Source organism: Eleutherodactylus coqui, chromosome 10 (genome assembly GCF_035609145.1).
Source record: "Eleutherodactylus coqui strain aEleCoq1 chromosome 10, aEleCoq1.hap1, whole genome shotgun sequence".
NCBI lineage: Eukaryota > Metazoa > Chordata > Amphibia > Anura > Eleutherodactylidae > Eleutherodactylus > Eleutherodactylus coqui.
The window spans coordinates 32,843,698-32,858,516 of NC_089846.1; the positions used below are offsets into that span (position 1 = coordinate 32,843,698).

The 14,819-nt window shown below is 46.0% G+C and overlaps 1 protein-coding gene across 1 annotated transcript in view; it reads right to left on the reverse strand.

The window, feature by feature from the left end:
* Window positions 1-1,006: 1,006 nt before the first annotated feature.
* LOC136580322 (5'-nucleotidase domain-containing protein 2-like) overlaps window positions 1,007-14,819 on the reverse strand; it is a 45,362-nt gene continuing 31,549 nt past the window's right edge. The window contains exons 10-14 of the mRNA XM_066580790.1: window positions 13,081-13,162; window positions 8,401-8,487; window positions 8,176-8,316; window positions 5,880-5,944; window positions 1,007-4,307 (exon numbers count right to left, since the gene is read on the reverse strand). Of these exons, the coding sequence (XP_066436887.1) occupies window positions 4,046-4,307; window positions 5,880-5,944; window positions 8,176-8,316; window positions 8,401-8,487; window positions 13,081-13,162 (637 nt within the window). The 3' untranslated portion in view covers window positions 1,007-4,045. The remainder of the gene's footprint in view (window positions 4,308-5,879; window positions 5,945-8,175; window positions 8,317-8,400; window positions 8,488-13,080; window positions 13,163-14,819) is intronic.

Consider the following 14,819-nt stretch of genomic DNA (forward strand, 5'->3'; position numbering starts at 1 on the left):
GGGCAGCGGGTGTTGGACTCCATTCTTTCAATTGTACTGCTGGTTAGAGTTGAGCGGTTGAGCTCTGTTCTCTTGTCTCCAACAAGACGTCTGAACAAGTGACCACTGCTGCCCCCACTTGAGCAGCACATGGAGGTGGGTCATGAAGGACAGTAGAGCAGTACTGAGCAGTGTAGAAGTAATGCCAGTAGCTGTGACACTTCTTAGTTGCATCAACATCTGAGTCCCCAATCCTCTCACTTGGCTCCTGCTCCCCCCCAACTCCTCCACTCCATAGGCATGTATAGCTAGCATCATCCTCTGAATTGGCTTACAGGAAGTGAAAGTGGTACTAGACCTAGAATTCAATTGATAACAGGCAAGGGCCAGCAAATTAGAATTAGTCTCCTAGTGGCCAACACTTTAGATGGATTTTTCAGAACAAATATATATCACCTACCATCATATTAAAACACAAGTTGTCTCCCAAGTGCAGTGACCATTTAAAGGGTTGGCCACTTTAGTAAACCTATTTTGTTAGAAGAGTCAAAGTAATGTGTAGGGGAATCAACAGCTTGTGTTCAATTCCCATGCAGCACCCCCACAGGTTAAGTGGGGCATTACACCATTCTCATTACAATCAATGAGTTGAAGACATAACACAAGTTCATGTTGGGTCCTCCAGGAGTAGAGACACTTATTGTAGCCAGTCTAATAAATGTGTTGGAACGATGGCACCCAAATCAAATAACGCCTTCAAATCTTTTGTATCAGGAGTCAGGACCTTTTTTCGTAAGTCATCGGTAACAGTTGAGACTGTAGAAATGGAAAGTTACATTTTGGCTTTACTTCCCTCCCAATCCTGGGAGGACGGACACCTTTAACCCCACACAAATACCAGCCAGAAAAACATTCTAATTCCTCTGATGATATCAAGTTCCATTACGGATGATGAGTTTGTGTTTAGCGGAGCTCCCCGGGACTTTCCTAGAATGTTCCAGAACTTCACAGAAGACGCAAACAAGAGTCAGAGTTGGTTGAAAGTTTATTTGACACTCTACTGCACAGCTGGGTCAAGTCTGTAAAACCTGAAGGCCTCGTTAGAGCAGCGGCGCAGGGCAAATACTTCCAACGGATTAAGTCGTTATGGTATGTACATAGAAGACATTCATGGGAGGTAGGTCCCCCTTTAATCTTTATTAGCTGGGATAAGACTCTAGATGGGCGAGGGGGGAGAGCAGCTGATGTGTTTATACTAACTGCAAGAGTCAAAAAAATGGAGGGTTTTAATACTCTATGGAGAGGTCCTTCATAGGCCCCGCCCTCTACACAATGGGACGCCTCCATGGCGCTTGTGATCGCAGCGATACTAAAAGCAAAAATGCAATAACTTAAGCAGTTGCTATGAAGATCGACACAGGTCTGCCTGCTCCAACCCCACCCCCCATCATCCATCTAGTGTTTGTCAGCAGTTTGACCCCTCAAAATTGCTGACAGACTCCCCTTAAAAACAGTAAAAATTACAAGTCTTCAGGATTTTTTTTAAGCTCTTCCCCATTCTTGCAGGGAGTCACTTCCACATCATCTTGTTCATCACTTACTTGCCAAGACACCAATCCCAAAAGTTACACCTGTTATCAAAGATCAGTCAGTAAAACTGCATGCAAGTCGATTAAAAAAGTTAGTTGGCAGAGATTAGAAAAAGTAGAAACTGCTTTTCCCAGAAACAGCGCCACTCCTGCCTATGGGCCGTGTCCGGTATAGCAGGGCATTCAAGTGAAGGAGGATGAGCTGCAATACCATTGCAGCCCGTAGATAACAGGCAGCTGCTTCTAAGATGCTTCTGGTCTGATCCTTGATCGCCGCTTTAGGCCGTATTCACACAAAGCTTTGGTGGAATTTTCATTGGCGCTTATAACAACTTGTCTGGTTAAAAAACAAAAAAACAAAATAAAAAAAAAAAAACGAAAATTATCTTTTCAAAACTCCTGATGTTCTGGCTATGGAGATTTTTTTATCTCCGTTAAATTTTTAATAGAATAAAACACCAGAGAAAATTGCATCAAGATAAAAAACGCCAACAAAAAGGCTTGGGAAAAAGACGTAATTGATGGCTTTTTTTTTTTGTTTAACAAGCATTAAAAAAAAAAAAATTTAAAATGGTGTGAAGGAGGCCTTAAAGTCTACAGACACCTTTGGGAGGGGGGTGCGGCGGAGGATATTCCCTCCCTTCCACCCCCCCCACCCCCACTTCAAGAGAATTTATTTTGGGCTGACAATAGTTCTGTAATGGGGTTTAGTTGAAAATTTTGCCTTCTGCAGCGTCTACTATACATATAAAAACACACCACTGGTAAATGTGCCCCCCTATAGCCAAAAATTATTTTCAGTCATCTTTTGAAAATGCTGGACGACAAGTGATAGACGTTGTACAGTATCAACAAAAAGGCTAAATGCATCTCCCAGAAGCGGCACCACTCTTGTCCACAGGTTGTGTTTGGTATTGCAGCTCAGCCACACCAAATTAAACTGTGCTAAGCTGCAACACCAGACAACCCATGGTCAAGAGCGGCACCATTTCCTAAAGTGAATTGGACCCCTTTCTTCTAATTCCGTGTGACCCCTTTTAATTTCTACCTTATCAACTCCCACAGAAGTCTTTCCCCCAGATTTATCATACAACACATCACTACAGAACTACGTATTCTGCCCACTATGATCCTCAGAGAGCAGGGTGGCTTGTCACTGTTGGCAAGATAAATCCATCATCTACTCCTATGATGGAATGACGACAATCTGATTTTCTTCTTCAAAAGTTTACCATTCCCCCTCGAAGTTCTAAAAAAAAATGTGTGCGTTTTTTTCAGTTCTAACAAAAAAAAAAGTTCACAATCAGTTATGCAGAAAACACGTTGCCTTCTGATCCAGTCGTTGACCTGTGTAGGACGCCAGGGTTAGTGTCTATATAATGCTCCCCTGACGTCTGCACTATCCCCCTCCGATGTCGCGGCCCCGGGGTTTCGCGTTTCTCGTTGATCAGCATTTCGCAGTGATAGGAGGGTTATGGAGAGGCCCACGGAGATGGCAAGAGTAAGAAAGCACATGCTGGACGACCGATGGGAGACGACACATGAACATGTGCAGCTCTTCAGGCTTCTGCGAGCTCAAAGCTTGGAGGGAAGGTTGCCGTTAATCCAGATAGTCTTTAATCCCCGGGAGTGGGGTGAAACCTGCTGGAGCCCAACGAGTTTGTGCGGGAATGCTCAAGAACGCCAGAAGCCCCTTTCCCATGCGGTAAAACAAATGATCGATGGTGGGCAGAGTTGAGTTGATCACCATCAAGTTGTTGACTGCAGCCCCTATGAGGTCCCGTAGAGACTAGAGCTGGGACCCCAGCGCCATCGGGGCACACAGCGGAATCGGGAAAGGCAAGTTAGACAACCCATTCCAATAAAATAAGAAGTGGTGATGAGTTCTTACAACTTGGACCACCCCATTAAGAATCAGAAAGACCCCCACCTCCCTCGGTTGACGTCTTATGAAGGCCTGAATCCCAACCATGATCGGTTGATGAGCCAGATTAAGCTAAAGGTTCCGTTTAGACAAGCCAATTCATCGTTGGAATGAGCGAACATCGATGTCAGAGTTCGCTCGGGCAGCCCATTTATACAGGCAGATACATCGTTGGCTCGCTCAAATTCATTCAGCTGTTCGCATTAACTTATACAGCGAACAGGGTTTAAACCGAACCATTGGTCAACAAGCGAGCAATGATTTTCATGCCTGCCTAAAATGAACGAAGAGCGAATGATTACTCCTCCTTAAGGCCCTTTTACACGGCCGATAAAGAGCCTTATTGGACGGGTGGGTTAAATCTTTAGAAAGCCTTCGTACAACCCCGTCACCCAGCTTACTCGTACAAGCGCCGCCAAAAATCCATTTCCGTGTTTCCAGGAAGACGCGCTACATTCCTTTGTTCGAAAAACACCGGAAGATTAAAAAAGAAAAAGTTGTTAGACCAAAGTTTGACTACAACGTCAAGCCTTAGGTCCCGGCACGGCCGCGTCTAGCGGATGTGGGCCATTTCTTCCAGGAAGGGCGTTTTCATGCAGCCGGTGCAGAGCTGGTCCATCCAGAGAGGCGCCTCGTGTTGTAGCGGAGTGCGGCGGGGGAAGAAGGTGTAGTTCAGGTCGTAGTTGAGGAGGCAACTGATGGAGGCCATGTAGAGGTCGGAGAATCGGCAGAGACGTCTGGAGAAGTACGTGGGGTTGTGGCAGGTGCGGAAGATGCTACCAAACTGGGGGTTGAAGAGGTTTTTGGTCACAGCTCTGCAAGTAAGGAAAAGAACCGAATAGATCATCTAGTCCCAGTTATCATTGGTCGCCATTACTAATGATACAGAATTAGGGTTTAGATTATCCAGACAAACCATTCTGCATTACGCCTGAATAGTATTATGGGGAAGAACGTCCGCTCTAAAGGGAATGGATCAGAAGTATTTTTACCCATTAAAGCCAGATAGTGAAGCATTTTTAATTTCTTTAATCTGTTTTTGTTTTCCAATTGCAGGTTTATTCTATTGTTTGCTGTAAAGGCAAGATGGCCGCCGCCACAGCCATGGACCAATTCACTTCTATGGCATTGTATTGTGGGCATGCTCTGTGACCTGTGTAGAGGTCATTGTGCAGGTAGGGGGGGGGGGGGCGAGCTGTGATAATCACCCATTGTGAATGGTGGATCCTGTATTATCTACATATAGCTGTCACATGTCATTGTAAATACTGACTGTGATAATCAAATGACTTTTTCCGTGACATATAAAGGCTATTTTTTAAGTATCTTTTTCACTGACTTTTTTCCAGTTTAGTTTTTATTAGGGGTAAAAAGCTAAAGAAAGAAAAAAGGATTAAACAGTTTTTTTTTTAGAATTAGTATATTTACATTTGTTTCAGATGTTTCGATATATAATACGATGTATGGTTTTCATTACAGGGCGCTTATAGCGATGGTTTGGGGTTATTTTCTTATGTATATATTGTTGTTTTCTCCAATTTTTTTTTTTACTTATGTACATAATTATTTTTTAACCATCTATGTCCCCCACAATGTCATAAGACCTCTGGGGGACCTTTTTTTTTTATTTGACACTTTCCCACTGTAGCTGGGGCATCCATAGGAGCCCCAGTTACAGGGGAAACATCCCAGTTCTGCTTCTGATTGATGGCAGAAGCAGGAGGCTTTAATCCCTGCTGTAATTTTACATATAGCTGGGCTTTAAGCCTGGGATTAGGCGCCGTAAATTTACAGCGCTTGGTCCTTAATGGGTTAATATAGTAAACGACATCAAAAATGGTTTAAAAAGTAATCTTAAAAATGTTTGACCTGCTGTATAAATCCGTTTTTTTATGTTATTTTCTGAAGAGCCCTTTACTTAGAATTAATTTCCAAACACATGGGAAGAACCAAGTCCAGTCATCTTCAGCTTCACAGCATTTAACACAAGTCCACGGGGCAATCACATCTGCCCCATTCCTCCTCCTTAATCACATTGCAACAGAGAACATGGGAGAGATACACAAACAGTTCTATACAGCATAGGAGATCACATTCCGCTCCTCACAATCCTCCCTCAGGCTGTAAGGCAAGTAAATTAAATATTCTATACATATAGTCAGAGGGAGATAAGCACGATGGTAGGAGGGCGGGGAGGACACAACGATCTCTTGGGACACACAGAATTACTTGAGTATTCCTCCTGTGCTCTTTATTGCATTGAGACACTATAGGATTCCAATAATTGGATTATACGAGTTGTCCCATTAGTGGGCATGGATGATAGGGTGATAGAGGTGAACATTACCGCATCGTAATCTGGAGTCAGCTGGGACAGTAATCCGTACCTGAGCTCCTGCCGCTCCTTCATCCAGTCTTGTAGAATCTGCTGAGACTCCGGGTCACGGTAACCCTGCACAGAAAGTGAAGACATACTGAACCAAGAGCAGAAATTAGTAATTACTAAAAGGTACCGGTCGTTTTAGAATGGGCAGCTGTGTGTACATGAGAAATAACACTATTATTGGCCATTATACAACTTGCATCCTGTATTTAAATCACCAGTTTCCTTCTCTACAGCAAGGGTCCCCAACTCCAGTCCTCAGGGACCCCCAACAGGTCATGTTTTCAGGATATCCTATGGTAACAACACCTGTGGCAATGTCTGAGGCACCGACAATAATTACATCACCTGTGCAACATTGAGAAAATCCTGAAAACATGACCTGTTGGTGGTTCCTGAGGACTGGAGTTGGGGAACCCTGCTCTACGGGGTGTATCGCTAATTTTTAGTTGTGCCCGAGTTGGTGGGTAAATACTATCTGCTATGGTGCACAGAGAAATGTACAGTAGGTTTCTCTGTAGCACATGCTTATAAGTAGTCAGAGGGCACTATGCAGCAGTACTGAGCAGTGTAGATGCAATTTCAGTAGTTGTGAGCTAGCAAAGCACTAATTAGCATCTGCGTGTCTCTTGCCTACTTCTCTCCATAGGACTTAAGCCCAGTTTACACAGGACAAATATCGGGTAAATGATGTCCGACAATCGTCCCTGGGTGCCCTTGCTGCTGCACAGGAGCGAGTATCGCTGGCTCTGACAGAGTGGCCAGCAGGGGGGTGGAACGGCAGGAGGAGATATCACTCCTCGCTCTCCCCCACGCCTCTCTATTCACTAAACAGCAGCTCTTAAGCACGGCTGCTGTTTACACTGAATGATCAGCATTCAGGATCATCGTTCATGCTGCATAAAATCCTGAATGCTGATCGTTCAGCGTAAAGAGCAGCTGTTCAGTACTGAACAGCCGCTATGTTAAGTGAATGGAGGGGGGGGGGGTGTGAGGGGTGAAATCTCCTACAGCCGCCCCGTTGCCAGCCAACCATACTCGTTCCTGTGCAACAGCATGGGAGCGAGTACATGCAGGGACGAGTGTCGGGGATAGTTTGCCAGACAGCCGTCCCGTGTAAATGGGGCTTTAGACACCAAGACAGGTTACAGTTACTAGGGTGGGTGTTGTCTTGTTACTAAAGATGGCGTTTACATGATAAAAAGGAGTAAAAAGCTAGTTAGGAGGAATGGAGACCGCTAATGGCAGCACCTTAAACTTAATGACATTTTTATGCTAGTTCTCACACTGGCTACCATAGAAGCACAAGTTGTTGGAGAAGTCAGTGACTATTCTAACTACAGAACAACCTAGAAATCTGATTCTAAGAACCAGAATCCAGTATAACCAAGTGCATCAATGACTTATCTACTGGGAAATAGGAAAACTTAACCTGGGTTTAAAATCAGCAACCTAGCTGAACTAACCAGAACAACGTCTGGAGGTGGGGAGGGCGATGACAGGACCTGCAGGTGACAGGTCTTCAAAGGGATGACAGGAGGAGGATCAGACAAGCCAAGTTCACACTTGAGTGCTTTGTTTAAAAGACTTGTGACAAACTCCATACAAGTATAGAACTCCATCAGGTCATAACTTGTGCTCATTATGGCTTATTACTATAACATATAGGGAGGACGACTACTCGGTGCGCCACAAAATAACAGAAAGTTCAGAGGAAGGTTTTTGTAAAAGTTTTTGAAAAACTCCTGCTGAGCAACCACCCCCTCATGATAACATAGTAGCTGGGGGTGCGCTGCTTGGGCTCCGTTCATTCTTGCATTCTGTATTCCTGTTCTGTCATAGCTGGAATACTGAATGCTGGATAGGTCTTATGATAGGAGAGAAAAAAAAAAAAAGCGGCATCAGATGGACCCTTATTGACTCCAACGGGGTCCATCCGGTTTCCGTCATGCCACGTACCCAGGGTGTGGTAGGTAGGCAAGTACATGGACTATACTATATTATATATAGTGTATGAACAAGCTGGTCATCCGTAGCAAGCGTTTTGGAGTGGATGATTAACATCTATACGCCCAGTAGACGGCTCTCATGGGTAATGTCACAGAGATAAAAAGGAGACTAGTTGCCCAAACTAGAATGATCAATGCCATTTTGAATGACTACTCTTTCTACTGTGGGGTGCCATACCATACCCTATAGATCATCAACTATCTGCAATAGAGTTCTGTAGAAGTGGGACCATGATGACCAATCTAGGTGGTCATGAAAGTCAGACAAGACATTAGCTGGTCCTTCCTTACCTGCATACGCTCGAGCAGTCCAGTAAGTGCCTGCATCCAAGTCAAGGACTGCGAGTACTGCTCAGTGTTGACAATCTTGGTTTCAGTCTCCAACTCTGGCACGATGGCTCCTGTCCTCCATCCGTGACGTAGCATCAGATCCTGCAAAGAAACAATGGCACCGAGGTGTTAACTCCTACTACATTCACAAGGTCTCTGGTTCACAAGGAAGAACAAGTCACTTACTGCCAGGTCGCTATAGAGGTGATCGCCAAAATACAGCACCTTGGAACCTCGCCAGCCCGTCAGGCGAAGGAAGTCAAATAGGTTACCCTGAAGGATGAAAAGACAAAAGACGATCATGAAACATGTAACAACCCAGGATCATGAGGACATTTAAGAGAGGTAGTCTCATCTCTGATTTTCACAGCTGAGATTGAAAACCACTGCCACGGCTACCGGCCACCCGGTCAGTGCCGAGTCCTTAGGGCACCACCGTTTCCGTAGCTCCAATTCACTTCAATGAACCCTATGGAAACAGTGTACTTGTCCCTTTCTGATAGGTTGTCAGAACAGAACTTCATGGCCAAGAGGGGAAAACCTGGAACAGCCCTTTAAAAGCACCACATTACATTTAAAGAAAGACCATGCAAGCACACCATAAACCCACATTGAGCTCCTCAAGTAGTGCCATGACAAAAAGTCCCCCCCCCCCCCCTCTAAAGTACAAATGAAGTCCAAAGAAATAAAAATAAAAATCTATCATGTCCGAAATATTAATTTGACTACTAGACTAAGCCTCTTTGGTCCCATTGTGAAGAACAGAGCTCTGCGCTTCCTATGAGAATACATCCTCTTGACTGCGGCACAAGACACTCAAAGAGTTTCCTTCCTGAACTTTGTAACACACTTCTATACGCAGAACAGCTTTCAAGTCATTCCAGTTCTACAGCCGGAGATCTGTTGGACTTCCAGGGAGCTGAAGTGACTTGGAGGGGCCACCAAAAGCTGCAGATCATGTTATACACCCCTACGTTAGAAGTCTCACACAGGGAGACCACTTTCAAGCTGCAACAAGAAAATCATGATGTACCACTAGGTGCCACCTGCCATCATCCTTCCTCCGCCCAGAGGAGTCTTGCTCATAAGTGCTGGCGGTGGGAAGGACTATCTTCATCAGTCTTACTGCTGGGAGATCAGTGCCGTCTCTTGATTGATGAGGCGTTGGTCATTACGCAGCAGCTAGAACAGTGCTGTGTGCTCGATGCCAGCGGGCCCGAACATTTCTCTACAAGAGGATGTCCAATGAAGCGGCTACAATGTGTCTCCATCACAGTCTCCGACTTATACCGGCACCGCACAATGGAGGTGTACAATATACATCTGTAACATGGCTGTCAGTATGAGGCCCACATTAAAAGATACAGATATCGCAATGTACACAAGACAACGGATGGCGCCGCTGCACCCGACAGCCACCCCTACAATCATCGCTCAGTGAATGGAGGTACACTCAACCCACCCCCCTCCCCAAAACAAAAATGGCTCCTCGTATATCCATTGACGGGTGGGAGTGGAGTAAGAGTCCCCCACCCTCACAGGATGAAACAGCTTGCACTTCATTCGGATGTGGTCAGATAGAAAAGCAACACATTTCAGAAGACTTGACCAGCAAAAGGCCTCCTTTTTCAAGCCATAGCACATTAACAGAATACATTACTAGTAGAGATGAGCGAGCACGCTCGGATAAGGCAACTACTTGAGCGAGCATCGCTCTTCTCGAGTAACTGCCTTTTCGTCCGAGCAGGCTCGGGGGGGGGGGGTTCTTATACTTACCTAGCAGGCTCGGTCCAGGTCCCTCTCGATGCCTTGGCCGCAGACAGAAGATCACTTCCTGATAAGAGATTCATAAATCCCGCCTCCAGAAAGCAATGGCTCTGATTTGCTAAACAGCACTCGATGAACAAATGACAGATGTCGCATTTGTTTAACAGTGCTGCATTGATTGTTTTTTTATGAGCGCTGCACCGCCAATCACAGCCTTTGATTCGTGGAGGCAGGATTTATGAATCCCATAATCGGGAAGTGTTCTTTGTACGGGCAGCCGAGGACTGCGGGAACCGCATCGAAGCTGTGGGGGAGCGAGAGGGACCTACTGGAGGTTTTTTTCCCCCTTTTTTTAATGTATTGCAGCCAGAACTTATTTCTGGGGTAGGGCCTACATATTTCAAGCTAGGCTAGGGCTTATTTTTGGGGTAGGTCTTCTTGGGGAAACACGGTAGTAGCACGCTGGACCTTTTTTCGTCCTTCAGACCTGCAGTAATTCATAATGGCATATATTCCACTAGATGTGGAGATCGTTCTGTGGGAATATCGGCCCCTGCGGATAGGAAGCTTCTTGCAGTTGCTGCAGATTAGATGGAGGTGCTGGAAGGGTTCATTGATTCATGCAGCTTGTGCCAAATTCTGACCTCCCATCAGCATTGTACAACAGAAATCTGGAAGCGCCAATTGCAAAAGGGTGGGAGTCTCCAAGTAGTTTATTCAGGGTACATATATGCCGTTTAAACAAGACGCTGGCCGTTATACGAATCACGTAGCCTGCAAGGGCAACGATGGGAAAAGCTGAAGGGGTGTTGACATAGCAAATACTGCAAAAGAACAAAAGGGCAGCCCAATCACCTCTATGTGTGAAAACAAAACCGGATACATTTACATAAACAGCGCTGCATAAAAATCACTCCACAGAGAACAAGATCAGACAGGGTAAATGAAGCGATGAAATGTCCTGCATAGGGAGGGAGGGATCCTCTAACATGTCAGAGAAACAAGTGAGCAGCTAACCGAATCACTGTACACCCACATACAGCACCAGATGTGGTCTATGCCTACAGCTGCTGGCACCCCCAACTGGTAGGAAGGCGCCAACTATGGCAGTGCATTATGCTGCATTTTAACAGGCTGCCTATTAAACATACCACAGGTCCGTCCTTAATGGGCAAGTCATCGTGGCAGCCCTAAGGGTCTTCAGAAAGCCCCAGGCTGCCATGATACCCAGACAGCACCCCGGAAGTCTTTAGGGGACACTTAAATCCTGATTGATAAGGACATTTAAAATGCCACTAATTGCTGAATTTAAAGGGTCTACAGCCACGCGCAGCCGCTGTAGACAGGTGTTGGTAGTCAAAGACAGCCGCTACTTTTGTGCATAAAGTCGGTTCGGCTCTCGAGCCTGTTCCAAACATGAGACATCCGTAGCCGTCCACAGCATATGCTAACTGCAAGGCGTATATGCAGTTAAGACGTAACTAGCCGTATGTGACGAGAAGGGGTTAAGCAATAGTTTATTAGGAGTTACATCACCTGTTCGCATCACAATACTCAATCTTTTCTCAATGTACACAACACTATCTGGAATTAGGTCTGTAGGTCTGGACTGTGGCCAAAACTTTTTGGCTCTTTTTCAAACCCCATAGAAACAAGACATCCTGTACTATCCGACAACACCGCCCATATGTATAGCTCACCCTTTCCTGCCGGGTGTGAAGAGAAGGAGGACACGTACTGCATACCCCATGGACTACACGATGCCAAAATAGCAGTTGCAGTTCAGATTTTAATGAAGTCCTCAATATAAAAGCATGCCTCTTAAAAAAAGGATTAAAAACCACAGACATAGAGAACGCCCACATCGGTGATTGACCATCCTTAGTCATGGCTGTCCACCACATGCATTACTGGTCAGACCACATGGAATATTATGGACAGTTTTGGGCACTCAAGGAGGACATTTCAGAGCTTGAGCGGGTACAAAGGCGGGCAATTAAAGTAATAAATGGAATGGGCGGACTACAATACCCAGAGAGGTTATCAAAACTGGGATTATTTAATTTAGAAAAAGACGACTGAGGAACGACCTAATAACTATGTATAAATATATCAGGGGACAATACAGAGATCTCTCCCATCATATATATTTATACCCAGGACTGTGACTGCCACAAGGGGGCGCCCTCTACGTCTAGAGGAAAGAAGGTTTCTACAGCGACATAGAAGGGGGTTCTTTACTGTAAGAGCAGTGAGACTGTGGAACTCTCTGCCTGAGGATGCGGTGATGGGGAACTCAATAAAAGAGTATTGGAGGGGCCTGGGTGACTTTCTTGAGTGTAATATTATATGCTCTAGTTCCGAATTACTCCAGAAGGGTCAGTGATCCAAGGATTATTCTAATTGCCAGATTGAAGTCAGCAAGCAATGGTTTCCTTAAAAATGAAGAAAATTGGCTTCTACCTCGTTTTTTCTCTTTTTTTTTGCTTTCATCTGGATCAACATTGGGGTGAGGGTGTAATGGCTGAACTGGATGGACATATGTATCCTATAGTAACAGACTCATCAACAACATGCATGGAACCATGTGGGACACAAACTTCTACAGTCTACGAGTTTGCATGATCTACAGGCTCAGTTACAGCAAATGTGGACCGATATGCTGCAGGATACCATATGGAACATGTATGCCTCCATGCCCATCCGTATCACATCTTGCATCCAAGCTAGAGGCAGTACAACAGGGTACTAGAGCCTCCATGCCCACCCGTATCACATCTTGTATCCAAGCTAGAGGTGATACAACAGGGTACTACAGCCTCCATGCCCACCCGTATCACATCTTGTATCCAAGCTAGAGGTGATACAACAGGGTACTAGAGCCTCCATGCCTGCCTGTATCACATCTTGTATCCAAGCTAGAGGTGATACAACAGGGTACTAGAGCCTCTATACAAAGGGTCAGTTTCCACAATAAATTGTTTTTGCTGTGATATTGTAATGACTTCTATCATCAGTTTCATTCCAACAACTTCTTCTAGGAGAGGAATCCCTGTATGGCAATTTTTAGCCCCCCCTCCCCAGTGAGCTGAGCCATACCTGTTTGTAGACTTCCCCCTTCTCCAGTTTAGTAATCCTGTCCCACTTCAGATCTCCATTCCCGTCCACTCGGCGGAAGGGCCTATGCAAAAATGACAAAGAAGTTAATTTTAGCTTGCTAAGGAAACAATTAGTTGTATCCAAAAAGCCATTAAAACGCGGTCCTTTTATTAGGGAGTCAACAAACATTTCCCCTGCTGTCTAGACTGCTGTGAAGATGTGAGCAGGAAGCAGCCTAATCCTGGCAGGGATCAACGGAGAACTTGTATCGCTGTACAGGCCTTCAGATCCAGAAGACAATGGACTGTTAAATGGATTCCAAGATGTTGCCCAGAGAGAGCGCAGGCCTGGCACGGGGCTCGGAATCACTTAATAGGATAATGCTGGGCATGAGCGGGCATTATGTGGAGTCAACTGTCCCCATTACACAACCCCATAGCAGGCCTGCACAGCAAACAGGGTCTACATGCAGCAGTATGGGCAAATAACTGGAGGGGGTTATACTGACACCTCAAGTTTGCAGCAAGTTACCCAGTTAGTTGGGATATATATATCTGATGTCAGCACATACCAAAGAGTCATGACATTTATGGCAAGTGCGCATCAGACAGGGGAAAGAAAGTGGAGATTTACGGATTTTGCCAGTCTGTAGAAACGTCTCATTTCCTAAGACATATTATATACGCTTGTGGATTGTTATGGAAATTCATTGTTAAAGGAGTGAATCCATACAAAAAGTGGACCATAACGTGCCCCGTTACCCAGACACCCAGCTGCATTCTGTGGGGAAGGTCATCATGAAGTATTCAATTTCCCTGCAGCACCCCCACAGGTGAAGTTAAGCATTACACAGTTTAGTTCACATTTAAAGATGTTTTCTGGGGGCGTGGCCAAGCAGCCGAGGACACCGGCCGCATGTAAGAGTAGCTCCCGGACAAGCCGACTTACCAGCCATCCTGAGCTAATCCTGAGGGCCCCCAAACCCACCCGAACACCTCCTGAAGCAGAGGGGGAGAGGAAGGAGCCAGCTGTAACATCCGCGCGGCTCCCACAGCAGAGGTAACGCCGGCAGCAGACCCGCGATACCGCGACCGCTGCCGCCGCCATTTTGAGCGCGGCGCTGACCGCCGGGGGATCGGAGGACAAGGGAGGAAGTGGAGGAGACCGCCTGAGCAGAGAGGGCAGCGCTGAGACAGGGGTAGAGTGAGCGGCAGTGCAGTGAAGAGAGCGGCCGTACCGGAGCCCTTATACAGCGCTGAGTGGGGGGGCTGCGCTCCTTCCCGCCACAGACACCGCGGGGGGGGGCCGAGGGGGAAGCTGCACAGCCAAAGCTGCATACTCTCCCATAGAAAGGGACACCTGCTGGCACCCTTACACCACAGCCAGTCCCAAAGTGCACAGCCATCAACCCCAGACAGCTAGAAGTGCAGCACAAGCAACTGTCACCCCCGGGGGGGAAGAGGAGAGGCACAAATAAATCAAGCTCCCTCCAATGTGAGCACTACACACCTAAACCAAAAGGTACCATTGAAGTCCTAACAGGCACAAAAAGGTGAATCACCAGGCGACAGGCATTATAAGGCGCACGCTCCAAAGAGAACACACTGCAGAGCACAGCCCTTTATAGGCCCCCTACCAGGAATCCAACACTCCGTAAAGTCATTCGCCATAAGAAAAACGATACAGCACAAAGATCCATTATGGGACCCACTAGGCAGAGCTCCTCAGTTGACAAACTA